The 13,868-nt window shown below is 68.1% G+C and overlaps 2 protein-coding genes across 2 annotated transcripts; both read left to right on the top strand.

Moving 5' to 3' along the window:
* The first annotated feature begins 380 nt into the window (after positions 1 to 380).
* PLAUR (plasminogen activator, urokinase receptor) lies at positions 381 to 5,506 on the top strand. Its single transcript, XM_075134964.1, has 7 exons — positions 381 to 431; positions 1,573 to 1,677; positions 1,771 to 1,932; positions 2,116 to 2,250; positions 2,776 to 2,898; positions 4,339 to 4,464; positions 5,032 to 5,506. The coding sequence occupies exons 1-7, from the start codon at positions 383 to 385 to the stop codon at positions 5,247 to 5,249; spliced, it is 918 nt and encodes a 305-aa protein (XP_074991065.1). The 5' UTR covers positions 381 to 382; the 3' UTR covers positions 5,250 to 5,506.
* Positions 5,507 to 5,831: 325 nt separating this feature from the next.
* LOC142074365 (ly6/PLAUR domain-containing protein 3-like) lies at positions 5,832 to 12,311 on the top strand. Its single transcript, XM_075134963.1, has 5 exons — positions 5,832 to 6,084; positions 7,133 to 7,255; positions 8,367 to 8,543; positions 9,607 to 9,744; positions 11,376 to 12,311. The coding sequence occupies exons 1-5, from the start codon at positions 5,985 to 5,987 to the stop codon at positions 12,023 to 12,025; spliced, it is 1,188 nt and encodes a 395-aa protein (XP_074991064.1). The 5' UTR covers positions 5,832 to 5,984; the 3' UTR covers positions 12,026 to 12,311.
* The last annotated feature ends 1,557 nt before the right edge of the window (positions 12,312 to 13,868 follow it).

Below are 13,868 nucleotides of genomic sequence, written 5' to 3'. Positions count from 1 at the left end.
GACCCAGGACCCCTCCCCCCTCCCATAGGGGACCCAGGACCCCTCCCCCCCCCAAATAGGGGACCCAAGACACCCCCCCCCCCATCCCCCACCCCCAACCCCCTCCCCCTCCATAGGGGACCCAAGACCCCTCCCCCCCCCCCCCATAGGACCCAAGACCCCTCCCCCCCCCCATAGGGGACCCAGGACCCCTCCCCCCCCCCATAGGACCCAAGACCCCTCCCCCCCCCCATAGGGGACCCAGGACCCCTCCCCCCCCCCCAGGACTCCCAGGTCTCCGGCCGAGGGAGGGATGGGGGGGGTGGGGGAGGGGCATGGCCGGACGCCCCTCCCCCCCCCGTTATAAGGCGGCTCCCGGCGGCGTCGCGGTTCGAGCCCGACCATGAGCCCGGGGTGGGGGTGGGCGCTGCTGGCGGCGCTGCTGGTGCCAGGTACCCCTCCCCCCGCCCCTCCCCCCACCCACCCACCCCTCCCCCCCCACCCACCCCCCCCCCCGGGCACCTGGGTCTCCTATGGGGGAGGGGCGGTTCTGGGTCCCCTATGGGGGGGTGGGGGGGAGGGGTCCCGGGTCCCCTATGGGGGGGGGGAGGGGTCCCGGGTCCCCTATGGGGGGGGGGGAGGGGCCCTGGGTCCCCTATGGGGGGGGGGAGGGGTCCCGGGTCCCAAATGGGGGGGGGAGGGGTCCCGGGTCCTAAATGGGGGGGGGAGGGGTCCTGGGTCCCCTATGGGGGGGGGAGGGGTCCTGGCTAAATGGGGGGGGGAGGGGTCCTGGGTCCCCTATGGGGGGGGGGAGGGGTCCTGGGTCCCCTATGGGGGGGGGGAGGGGTTCTGGGTCCTAAATGGGGGGGGGAGGGTTCCTGGGTCCCCTATGGGGGGGGGGGAGGGGTCCCGGGTCCCAAATGGGGGGGGGAGGGGTCCTGGGTCCCCTATGGGGGGGAGGGGTCCCGAGTCCCAAATGGGGGGGGGAGGGGTCCTGGGTCCGCTGTGGGTGGGGGAGGGGGGTTCTGGGTCTCCTATGGGGGGGGGGAGGAGGGGTCTTGGGTCCCAAATGGGGGGGAGGGGGGGGTCCCGAGTCCACTCTGGAGGGGGAGGGGGGTCCTGGGTACCCTGTGAGGGGGGAGGGGCGGTCCCAGACGCCCGTGGGGGGGGGGGGGAGGGGGGGAGGGGGCTGAGTCAGGGCAGGATGCGGCCGGAGGGGCTGAATCACCGGCGGGGGGGGGAGGGGAGGGGGGGGGGGGGGTCGCTTCCTTCCCGTGAGTCACCGCGGGTCAGCGGGGGGGGGGGGAGGGGCGCCCGGACACCTGGGTCCCGGGTCCCAAATGAGAGGGGGGAGGGGTCCTGGGTCCCCTATGGGGGGGGGAGGGGTCCTGGGTCCTAAATGGGGGGGGGGAGGGGTTCTGGGTCCCCTATGGGGGGGAGGGGTCCTGGGTCCCCTATGGGGGGGGGGAGGGGTCCCGGGTCCTAAATGGGGGGGGGGAGGGGTTCTGGGTGCCCTATGGGGGGAGGGGTCCTGGGTCCCCTGTGGGGGATGGGCTGGGGTCCCACCCACGGGTGCCCCTCCCCCCCCCCCAGCCCCCGCCCTGCGCTGCCCCCGCTGCCAGGCCGGGGGGTGCCAGGAGGTTCCCTGCCCCTCCCCCCACGCCGCCTGTCGCCGGACGACCCTGACGACCCTGGCGGGTGAGTTGGGTCAAAGGTCAAAGGTCAAAGCCCCCCCCCCACCCCCGCTGACCTTTAACCCCCTCCCCCCCCAACATGACCTTTGACCCCCAGGCGGCCGGGTGCTGACGCGGGAGGAGGGGGGCTGTGATGTCACCGGCCCCCCCGACGTCACCGTCACCTTCCGCTCCCACGGGCAGGTGGTGACGCTGCGGGAGGAGCGGTGCCAGGGGGGGGAGGGGTGCCCCGCCCCCACCCCCCCTCCCCCACCGTCCCGTAAGTCCCTTGCGGGGGGGGAGGGGCAGCGTTAGGGTCCCCTTTTTGGGGGGGGGGGGGGCGGGATCGGGGTCCCTTGGGGGGGAGGGGCGGGATTAGGGTCCCCTTTTGAGGGGGGCGGAGTCTGTTGGGGGGGGGAGGGGAGGGGTGGGTGTGGCCTGCCCTGACCCCGCCCCCCCCCAGCCCCCCTGGGGCGCCCCCTGCTGTGCCTGACGTGCGACGCCTCCGACGGCTCCTGCGAGCGCCCCCTGGCGGCGCTGCCCTGCCCCCGCCGCGGCGACTACTGCCTTGACGTCATCACCCGCCTGCCCGGGGAAGGTGGGGGAGGGGGGACCCCATCGGGGTGGGGGAGGGGGCCCCTGGATGTCTGGGGGGGGGGGTGTGTTTCTTGTGGGGGGGGGAGGGGTGGTTCCCATGGGGGAGGGGTCTGGGAGGGGGGAGGGGCCCTTGGGGGGAGGGGTGGTTCCCATGGGGGAGGGGGTCTGGGGGGGGGAGGGGGGGGTCTCCCGGATGCCGGGGTGCTCTATGGTGGGGGGGGGAGGGGCGCCTTGGGGGGGAGGGGGAGTCCCCTATGGGGGGGGGAGGGGTCCCCTATGGGGGGAGGGGAGGGGTCCCTTGGGGGGGTGGGGGGAGGGAACCCCTATGGGGGGGGGAGGGGTCCCCTGGGGGGTGGGGGGAGGGGAGGGATCCCCTATGGGGGGGGGAGGGGTCCCTTGGGGGGGTGGGGGGAGGGGAGGGATCCCCTATGGGGGGGGGAGGGGTCCCTTGGAGGGTGGGGGGGAGGGGAGGAGTCCCTGGGGGCGGTCCCTGACCCCGTCCCCTCCCCCCCCCTCGCCCCCGCAGTGGGGGAGGGGCGGGTGCGGGGCTGCGGCAGCGCCGGGCCCTGCCGGGGGCTCCTGGGGCTCGATACCGGCGGCGGCCGCCAGGTGGCGCTGCGGTGCTGCCAGCGGGACCAGTGCGAGCCGGGTGAGGGGCACTGGGAGGCACTGGGAGGCACTGGGAGGGGACTGGGAGGGCACTGGGGTGTACTGGGAGGGGACTGGGAGGGGACTGGGATGTGCTGGGATATACTGGGAGGGCGCTGGGGTGTACTGGGAGGGCACTGGGATATACTGGGAGGGACTGGGATGTAGTGGGATGGGACTGGGAGGCACTGGGAGGGCACTGGGATGTGCTGGGATGTGCTGGGAGGGCACTGGGGTGTACTGGGATGTACTGGGAGGGGACTGGGATGTGCTGGGATATACTGGGAGGGCGCTGGGGTGTACTGGGAGGGCACTGGGATATACTGGGAGGGACTGGGGAGGAGTGGGATGTAGTAGGATGGGACTGGGAGGGACTGGGATGTAGTGGGATGGGACTGGGAGGCACTGGGATGTGCTGGGATGTGCTGGAAGGGACTGGGAGGGACTGGGAGGGCACTGGGGTGTACTGGGAGGGGACTGGGAGGAACTGGGATGTACTGGGAGGGGACTGGGATGTGCTGGGGTATACTGGGAGGGCGCTGGGGTGTACTGGGAGGGCACTGGGGTATACTGGGAGGGACTGGGGAGGACTGGGATGTAGTGGGATGGGACTGGGAGGGACTAGGATGTAGTGGGATGGGACTGGGAGGCACTGGGATGTGCTGGGATGTGCTGGGAGGGACTGGGAGGGCACTGGGGTGTACTGAGAGGGGACTGGGAGGAACTGGGATGTACTGGGAGGGGACTGGGATGTGCTGGGATATACTGGGAGGGCGCTGGGGTGTACTGGGAGGGGACTGGGAGGAACTGGGATGTACTGGGAGGGGACTGGGATGTGCTGGGATATACTGGGAGGGCGCTGGGGTGTACTGGGAGGACACTGGGGTATACTGGGAGGGACTGGGGAGGACTGGGATGTAGTGGGATGGGACTGGGAGGGACTGGGATGTACTGGGATAAACTGGGAGGGCACTGGGAGGTACTGGGATAGGCTGGGGGGGGGACTGGGAGGGACTGGAATAGACTGGGAGGGACTGGGATGGGTTGGGAGGGCACTGGGATGTACTGGGATAGACTGGGAGGGTGCTGGGATGTACTGGGATAGACCAGGAGGGCACTGGGAGACACTGGGGTATACTGGGAAGCACTGGGAGAGAGCTGGGAGGGACTGGGATCCACTGGGAGGGCACTGGGAGGGGACTGGGATGTACCGGGAGGGGACTGGAATGTACTGGGATATATACTGGGAGGGGCTGGGATAGATTGTGAGGGCACTGGGATGTACTGGGAGGGGACTGGGATGTACTGGGATATGATGGGAGGGGCTGGGATAGGCCGGGAGGGCGTTGGGGTATACTGGGATGTACTGGGAGGGGACTGGGACGCCCCCCCCCCCGCCCCAGTCAGGGGCACTGGTGGATACTGGTGTGCACTGGTGCAGAGGCGGAGCCGCCCCCCTCGGGGCTGCGCTGCTGGGGCTGTGAGGGCCCCGAGCCCCACGGCTGCGACCCCCAAGTGCTGCCCTGCCGGGGGGGCCTGACCCACTGCGCCCTGGCCCGGACCTACGGTGGGGGGAGGGGCGGGGGCGGGGGGGTGGGGGGGGCGGGGGTCTATGGGGCTGGGGGGGGCTGGGGGGGATCTATGGGGCTGGGGGGGGCGGGGGACTGGGGGGGGCTGGGGTCTATGGGGGATCTATGGGGCTGGGGGGGATCTATGGGGCTGGGGTCTATGGGGCTGGGGGGGGCTGGGAGGAATCTATGGGGCTGGGGTCTATGGGGCTGGGGGGGCTGGGGGGGTCTATGGGGCTGGCAGGGTCTATGGGGCTGGGGGGAGCTGGGGGGGCTGGGGTCTATGGGGGATCTATGGGGCTGGGGGGGTCTATGGGGCTGGGGGGGATCTATGGGGCTGGGGGGGGTCTATGGGGCTGGGGTCTATGGGGCTGGGGGGGATCTATGGGGCTGGGGGGATCTATGGGGCTGGGGTCTATGGGGCTGGGGGGGATCTATGGGGCTGGGGGGATCTATGGGGCTGGGGTCTATGGGGCTGGGGGGTCCCTATGGGGTCCCTATGGGGCTGGGGGGTCCCTATGGGGCCCCTATGGGTCCCTGACCCCCCCCCCCCGCCCCCCCCCCAGGCCCCTCGGGGGAGCCCTGGCTGGTTCGGGGCTGCGCCACCCCCGCCTGGTGCGAGACCCCCCTGGGAGTTGGGGGGCTGCGGGGGGGGGCCCTGCCCCACTGCTGCCGGGGGCCCCTCTGCAACCGCCTGCCCGGAGACCCCTCCTCCGCCGCCCCCCCCCGGCCCCCCCTCGCCTTCGGCCTCCTCCTCCTCCTCCTCGCTGCCCCACACGTCTGATCCGGGGGGCCCGCACCCCTGGGGCCCATCCCCCACCCCCCCAAGTTTGGGGGTGGGGTGAGGGGTGCCCTGCCCCTCCCCCCCCCCCGGGGGTGGGGGTGGGGGGACCCAGGTGTTCGGGCCCCTCCCATGTGGGGCAGGGTGGGGCACACCCACCCCCCCCCACCCCCCCACCCCTCCCCCCGCTATGGGGTGTGACTCACTTGGGGGGGGGAGGGGTGACTCAATCGTTTGCAGGCAGGGCTATGGGGCAGAGCTATGGGGCAGGGCTATGGGGCAGAGCTATAGGTGCTATTCTATGGGGCAGGGCTATGGGCAGGGCTGTGGGGCAGAGCTATAGGTGCTATTCTATGGGGCTGTTCTATGGGGCAGGGCTATAGGTGCTATTCTATGGGGCAGGGCTATGGGGCAGAGCTATGGATACTATTCTATGGGGCAGAGCCTATGGGGCTGTTCTATGGGGCAGGACTATGGGTGCTATGCTATGGGGCAGGGCTATGGGGCAGGTCTATAGGCGTTATTCTATGGGGCAGGGCTACGGGGCAGGGCTATGGGTGCTGTCCTATGGGGCAGAGCCTATGGGGCAGGGCTATGGGGCAGATCTATGGGGCAGAGATCCCACAGGCTGCCGCGGGGCCGCGCAATGGGGCGGGGAGGCCGCGGGGCCGCGCAATGGGGCGGGGAGCCCCGGGGGCCCCCCACCCCCCCCGCCCCACCCTTTCCTCGCTCCCATAAATGGGGGCGGCTGCGCCCCACGGCACGGCCAAGGCTGAGATGTGGGGCCGGGCTATGGGGGGGGCCCCCCGGCTGCTGCCGCTGCTGCTGCTGCTGCCAGGTACGGGGGGGGGGGGGAGGGGCACTTGGGGGGCAGCTGTGGGGCAGGGAGCTGGGGGGGGGGAGGGGTGTCGTGGAGCTGGGGGGCTGGGGCGGGGGAGGGGCCATGGGGCAGGAGCTGGGGGGTTGAGGTTGTGGGGCTGGGCCGCTATGGGGCAGGGACGGAGGGGGGTCGGGGCTTGCTATGGGGCAGGGGGGGTGTCAGGGGAGCTATGGGGCGGGAGCTATGGGGCAGGGGGGTGTCAGGGGGGCTATGGGGCAGGAACTATGGGGCGGGGGCTATGGGGCAGGGGGGTGTCAGGGGAGCTATGGGGCAGGAGCCGTGGGGCACGGGGTTGTCAGGGGCCAGGACTATGGGGCTGGGCCGCTATGGGGCAGGGACAGAGGGGGGTCAGGGCTTGCCGTGGGGCAGGGGGGTGTCTATTAGGGGAGGTGTGGGGCAGGATCTATGGGGCAGGAGGTGTCATGGGTCAGGACTATGGGGCAGGAGCTATGGGGCAGGGACAGGGGGGGTGTCAGGGGGGCTATGGGGCAGGAGCTATGGGGCAGGGGGGGTGTCACGGGACCTATGGGGCAGGAACTATGGGGCAGGGATGGGGGGTGTCAGGGGGGCTATGGGGCAGGAGCTATGGGGCAGGGGGGTGTCAGGGGGGCTATGGGGCAGGAGCTATGGGGCAGGAGCTATGGGGCAGGGGGGTGTCAGGGGGGCTATGGGGCAGGAGCTATGGGGCAGGGGGGTGTCAGGGGGGCTATGGGGCAGGAGCTATGGGGCAGGAGCTATGGGGCAGGGGGGTGTCAGGGGGGCTATGGGGCAGGAGCTATGGGGCAGGAGCCGTGGGGCAGGGGGGCTCTCAGGGGAGCTATGGGGCAGGGGGCTGCCAGGGCGTGCCGTGGGTCGCGCCGTGGGTCGGGCCGGGACAGGCCGGGACAGGTCGAGCGTCCCCGGGGACGCGTCCCCGCGGGCAGGGTGGGGCCCCCGTCCACACCCCCCTCCCCCTCCCCCTCCCCCCCCCACACACACGGTGTGGGGCGGGCGACGTGTGGGGCAGGCGCCGTGGGGCTGGAGTGCCTGAGCTGTGGGGCGGAGGACGGGACCTGCCGTGGGGCCACCAACGTCACCTGCCCCCCCGAGAGCGACGTCTGCGCCGAGGCCTTGGCGGCCGTGACGTGGAGTGAGTGGGGCCGGGGTCCCCTGTGGGGAGATGTGGGGCTGGGGTCTCTCTATGGGGAGATGTGGGGCTGGGGTCCCCTGTGGGGAGATGTGGGGGTGGGGTCCTCGCTACGGGGAGATGTGGGGCTGGGGTCCTCGCTATGGGGCGATGTGGGGCTGGGATCTCTATGGGGAGATGTGGGGCTGGGGTCCCCTGTGGGGAGATGTGGGGCCGGGGTCTCTATGGGGAGATGTGGGGCCGGGGTCCCCTGTGGGGAGATGTGGGGCCGGGGTCTCTATGGGGAGATGTGGGGCTGGGGTCCCCTGTGGGGAGATGTGGGGCCGGGGTCTCTATGGGGAGATGTGGGGCCGGGGTCCCCTGTGGGGAGATGTGGGGCCGGGGTCTCTATGGGGAGATGTGGGGCTGGGGTCCTCGCTATGGGGAGATGTGGGGCTGGGGTCCCTCTATGGGGAGATGTGGGGCCGGGGTCCCCTATGGGGAGATGTGGGGCTGGGGTCCCGCTATGGGGAGATGTGGGGCTGGGGTCCTCGCTATGGGGCGATGTGGGGCCGGGGTCCCGCTATGGGGAGATGTGGGGCCGGGGTCCCCTGTGGGGAGATGTGGGGCCGGGGTCTCTATGGGGAGATGTGGGGCTGGGGTCCTCGCTATGGGGAGATGTGGGGCTGGGGTCCCTCTATGGGGAGATGTGGGGCCGGGGTCCCCTATGGGGAGATGTGGGGCTGGGGTCCCGCTATGGGGAGATGTGGGGCTGGGGTCCTCGCTATGGGGCGATGTGGGGCCGGGGTCCCGCTATGGGGAGATGTGGGGCCGGGGTCCCCTGTGGGGCGATGTGGGGCTGGGGTCCCCTATGGGGAGATGTGGGGCTGGGGTCTCTATGGGGAGATGTGGGGCTGGGGTCCCTCTATGGGGAGATGTGGGGCCGGGGTCCTCGCTATGGGGCGATGTGGGGCTGGGGTCTCTATGGGGAGATGTGGGGCTGGGGTCCCCTATGGGGAGATGTGGGGCCAGGGTCCCTCTATGGGGAGATGTGGGGCTGGGGTCCCCTATGGGGCGATGTGGGGCCGGGGTCCCCTGGGCCCCCCCCAACCGCCTGGCTCGCCCCTCCCCCCAGGTCACGGGCGGTTCTCGCTGGGGGGGCGGGGCTGTGGGCGGGGCCAGGCGGGAGCCAACGCCCGGGCCCTGGAGCTCTTCGGCCTCGTCGTCTTCGTCAGGAGACGCCAGTGCCAGGGGGGAGGGGGCTGCAACCGGCACCTCCCGCTGGGACTGGAGGGAGCGCTGCCTCTGCCCGGTACTGGGATATACTGGGAGGGGACTGGGAGGGGACTGGGATATACTGGGAGGGACTGGGAGGGGTCTGGGAGGGACAGCGATATACTGGGAGGGGTCTGGGAGGGACTGGGATATACTGGGAGGGGACTGGGATATACTGGGAGGGGTCTGGGAGGGACTGGGATATACTGGGAGGGACTGGGAGGGGTCTGGGAGGGACAGCGATATACTGGGAGGGACTGGGAGGGGACTGGGATATACTGGGAGGGACTGGGAGGGGACTGGGAGGGACAGCGATATACTGGGAGGGGTCTGGGAGGGACTGGGATATACTGGGAGGGACTGGGAGGGGTCTGGGAGGGACAGCGATATATTGGGAGGGGTCTGGGAGGGACTGGGATATACTGGGAGGGACTGGAAGGGGACTGGGATATACTGGGAGGGACTGGGAGGGGTCTGGGAGGGACAGCGATATACTGGGAGGGGTCTGGGAGGGACTGGGATATACTGGGAGGGACTGGAAGGGGACTGGGATATACTGGGAGGGACTGGGAGGGGTCTGGGAGGGACAGCGATATACTGGGAGGGGTCTGGGAGGGACTGGGATATACTGGGAGGGACTGGGAGGGGACTGGGATATACTGGGAGGGACTGGGAGGGGTCTGGGAGGGACAGCGATATACTGGGAGGGGTCTGGGAGGGACTGGGATATACTGGGAGGGACTGGGAGGGGTCTGGGAGGGACAGCGATATACTGGGGGGAACTGGGAGGGTACTGGGATATACTGGGAGTGTACTGGGAGGGACAGCGATATATTGGGAGGGACTGGGAGGGGACTGGGATATACTGGGGGGAACTGGGAGGGCACTGGGATATACTGGGAGGAACTGGGAGGGTACTGGGATATACTGGGAGGTACTGGGAGGGGACTGGGTGGGGCTGGTATATACTGGGAGGGACGGGGAAGGAACTGGGTTGTACTGGGAGGGACTGGGAGGGGGTGAGGGGGGGAATTGGGAGGGCACTGGGGGGCGGGGGGGGGCGGGGCATCCTTGACCCCGCCCCCCCCCCCGGTTGCCAGGCAACGAGAGCGCCCGGGTGCCCAATGGGGTGCTGTGTTACGGTTGCCCCGACGACGGGCCCTGCCCCCCCACCACCGTCGTCCAATGCTACGACGACCTGCGGGGCTGTTTCCATGGCAACGTCACCCTGACGCTGGGTGAGCCAATGGGGGGGCTGGGAGAGGGGGGGGGGGGGCGGGGTTTAGTGGTCTCCATGGTAACCCTATATAACCCTATAGGGCCCAGCGGTTGCCGTGGTGACCTTAAGGGGGGGGGGTAGCGGTTGCCATGGCGACCCTGTAGGGCCCAGCGGTTGCCATGGTGACCCTATAGGGGTGGTAACCGTTGCCATGGCAACCCTATAGGGCCTTATGGGGGGTATGGTCGTTGCCACGGCGATCCTATAGGGCCCAGCCGTTGCCATGGCAACCCTATAGGGCCTTAGGGGGGTGGTAACCGTTGCCATGGCGACCCTATAGGGCCCTATAGGGGTTGTAGCCGTTGCCATGGTGACCCTATAGGGCCTTATGGGGGGTAGCGGTTGCCATGGAAACCCTATAGGCCCCAGTGGGGATTCTATAGGGCCCAGCCGTCACCACAGTGACCTTATAGGGGATGTAGCCGTTGCCATGGCGACCCTATAGGACCCTATAGGGGTGGTAACCATTGCCATGGTGACCCTATAGGGCCTGATAGGGGGTATAGTCGTTGCCACGGCGATCCTATAGGGCCCAGCTGTTGCCATGGCGACCCTATAGGGCCTTATAGGGGGTAACGGTTGCCATGGTGACCCTATAGGTCCTTATAGGGGTTATAGCCGTTGCCATGGCGACCCTATAGGGCCTTATAGGGGGTATAGTCATTGCCACGGTGATCCTATAGGGCCCAGTCGTTGCCGTGGTGACCCTATAGGGCCTTATAGGGGTGGTAACCGTTGCCATGGCGACCCTATAGGGCCCTATAGGGGTTGTAGCGGTTGCCATGGCGACCCTATAGGGCCTTATAGGGGGTATGGTCGTTGCCACGGCGATCCTATAGGGCCCAGCTGTTGCCATGGCGACCCTATAGGGCCTTATAGGGGGTAGCGGTTGCCACGGCGACCCTATAGGGCCTTATGGGGGTGGTAACCGCTGCCACGGCGACCCTATAGGGCCTTATGGGGGGGGTAGCTGTTGCCATGGCGACCCTATAGGGCCTTATAGGGGGTATAGTCGTTGCCACGGCGATCCTATAGGGCCCAGCCGTTGCCATGGCGACCCTATAGGGCCTTATAGGGGGTATAGCGGTTGCCACGGCGACCCTATAGGGCCTTATGGGGGGGTAGCGGTTGCCATGGCGACCCTATAGGGCCTTATGGGGGTGGTAACCGCTGCCATGGTGACCCTATAGGGCCCTATAGGGGGTAGCGGTTGCCATGGCGACCCTATAGGGCCTTATAGGGGGTAGCGGTTGCCATGGCGACCCTATAGGGCCTTATAGGGGGTATAGCGGTTGCCACGGCGACCCTATAGGGCCTTATGGGGGGGTAGCGGTTGCCATGGCGACCCTATAGGGCCTTATAGGGGGTATAGTCGTTGCCATGGCGATCCTATAGGGCCCAGTCGTTGCCATGGCGACCCTATAGGGCCTTATAGGGGGTATAGCAGTTGCCACGGCGACCCTATAGGGCCTGATAGGGGGTAGCGGTTGCCATGGCGACCCTATAGGGGCTCCATGGTAATGGGGGGGGGGGGGGGTGTGTGGGTCTAGCGGTCGCCGTGACGACCCCGCCCCCCCCCGTCCCCTATAGGGGGGGTGACCCTATGGCGCGAGGTGCGGGGCTGCGTCAGGGACGAGAGCTGCACCCGGGAGTCGCGGGGGGACGAGGCCGTGGGGCTGCGGGGCTCCTGCTGCGCCGGCGACCTCTGCAACCGCCACCTGGCCAATAAGACCTTCTTCGCCCCCGATTTGCCCCGCCTCGAGCTCCTCCCCCACGGCCACGCCCCCACGGCCACGCCCAACGCCACCAAGACGGCCGCCGACACCACCCAGCCCGCCGGCGGCCTCAACGCCACGGCCAAGATGGCCGCCACGGCTAAGATGGCTGCCACCCGAGCCAAGATGGCCGCCACCCGAGCCGAGATGGCCGCCACTCGGGCCAAGATGGCCGCCACTCAAACCAACATGGCCGCCGGGCTCACCGCCGGCGTCAACTTGGCCGACGTCGACTTGGCCAACGCCAACATGGCCGCCGGCGACCCCGACATGGCCGCCGGCGACGCCAAGATGGCCGCCGGCGACCCCAAGATGGCCGCCGGCGATGCCAAGATGGCCGCCGGCCGCGCGGGAGCGGGGCGCCCCCTAGAGCGTAAAGAGGGGATCAAAGGGCCGGTGGGGCGGGGCCACCCCATGGCCGGGCCCGGGTGGCTCCTCCCCTTCCTGCTCTTGCCCCTCCTCTGAGGGGGCGGGGCGGACACGCCCCCCCCCACCCCACGTGTGCAATAACAGCCCCTCCCCCCACCCCCATGGGCGGGGCCGGGGGGGGGGGGAGGGGACGACCCCAACCCTGCCCCTCCCCCGCTATGGGGCACCCCCTAAGTAAGGGGTGGGGGAGGGGGAGGGGCACACACACGCGCCCCTCCCCCCCCCCCGTGGGGCGCCCCATAAGCGCCCTCCCCTCCCCCACCCCCGCTATGGGGCGCCCCCCAACTTGGGGGGCAGCAGGGACAATAAACGGCTGCGGTGGAACAAAAAGGGGGGGGTCGGGGTCTTTTTTTGGGGGGGGGGGAGGGGCGGGGGGGGGAGGGGCCCCAGAGGGTGTGGCCACGGCCCCGCCCACACCCCCCCCCCCCCCCCAAAAAAAAATCGCCGGAAATGGGGGGGGGTTTGGCCCCCCAAAAAAACTGTAATAAATAGACACGGACCCCTCCCCCACACCGGGGGGGGACCCCAAAATCGCGGGGGGGGTGGGGGTGGGGCGCGAGGGGGGGGTTGGGGGGGGTCCCAGTTGGGTTTTGGGGGAAACCAGTTGGGTTTTGGGGGAAACCAGTTGAAATCGGGGGAAACCAGTTGGGTTTTGGGGGGTTCCCAGTTAAATTTTGGGGTTCCCGGTTGCGTACTGGTGGACTCAGTTGGGTTTGGGCCTTCCCAGTTGACTTTTGGGCCTCCCAGTTGAGTTTTTTGGGTTCCCAGTTGACTTTTGGGGCTCCCAGTTGACTTTTGGGGCCTCCCAGTTCACTTTTGGGCCTCCCAGTTGACTTTTGGAGCCTCCCAGTTGACTTTTGGGCCTTCCCAGTTGACTTTTGGACCCTCCCAGTTGACTTTTGGGCCTCCCAGTTGACTTTTGGACCTTCCCAGTTGACTTTTGGGTCCTCCCAGTTGACCCTTGGGTCCTCCCAGTTGACTTTTGGGGCCTCCCAGTTGACTTTTGAGGCCTCCCAGTTGCTTTTGGGGTTTCCCAGTTGACTTTTGGGGATCCCAGTTGACTTTTGGGGCCTCCCAGTTGACTTTTGGGCCTTCCCAGTTGACTTTTGGGGATCCCAGTTGACTTTTGGGCCTCCCAGTTGACTTCTGGGGTTTCCCAGTTGACTTTTGGGGATCCCAGTTGATTTTTGGGCCTCCCAGTTGACTTTTGGGGCCTCCCAGTTGACTTTTGGGCCTTCCCAGTTCACTTTTGGGCCTCCCAGTTGACTTCTGGGGTTTTCCAGTTGACTTTTGGGCCTTCCCAGTTCACTTTTGGGCCTCCCAGTTGACTTCTGGGGTTTCCCAGTTGACTTTTGGACCTCCCAGTTGACTTTTGGGCCTTCCCAGTTGACTTTTGAGGCCTCCCAGTTGACTTTTGAGCCTTCCCAGTTGACTTTTGGGCCTCCCAGTTGACTTTTGGGTCCCCCCAGTTGACTTTTGGGGCCTCCCAGTTGACTTTTGGGGATCCCAGTTCACTTTTGGGCCTCCCAGTTGACTTCTGGGGTTTCCCAGTTGACTTTTGGGGATCCCAGTTGACTTTTGGGGCCTCCCAGTTGACTTTTGGGCCTTCCCAGTTGACTTTTGGGGCCTCCCAGTTGACTTTTGGGCCTCCCAGTTGACTTCTGGGGTTTCCCAGTTGACTTTTGGGGATCCCAGTTGACTTTTGGGCCTTCCCAGTTGACTTTTGGGGATCCCAGTTGACTTTTGGGCCTTCCCAGTTGACTTTTGGGGATCCCAGTTGACTTTTGGACCTCCCAGTTGATTTTTGGGCCTCCCAGTTGACTTTTGGGGCCTCCCAGTTGACTTTTGGGCCTTCCCAGTTCACTTTTGGGCCTCCCAG

The sequence above is a fragment of the Calonectris borealis genome, chromosome 35 (assembly GCF_964195595.1).
Source record: "Calonectris borealis chromosome 35, bCalBor7.hap1.2, whole genome shotgun sequence".
Classification (NCBI taxonomy): Eukaryota; Metazoa; Chordata; class Aves; order Procellariiformes; family Procellariidae; genus Calonectris; species Calonectris borealis.
The sequence above is the reverse complement of the archived record's forward strand: the minus strand, read 5'-3'. Positions and strand labels throughout refer to the sequence as shown.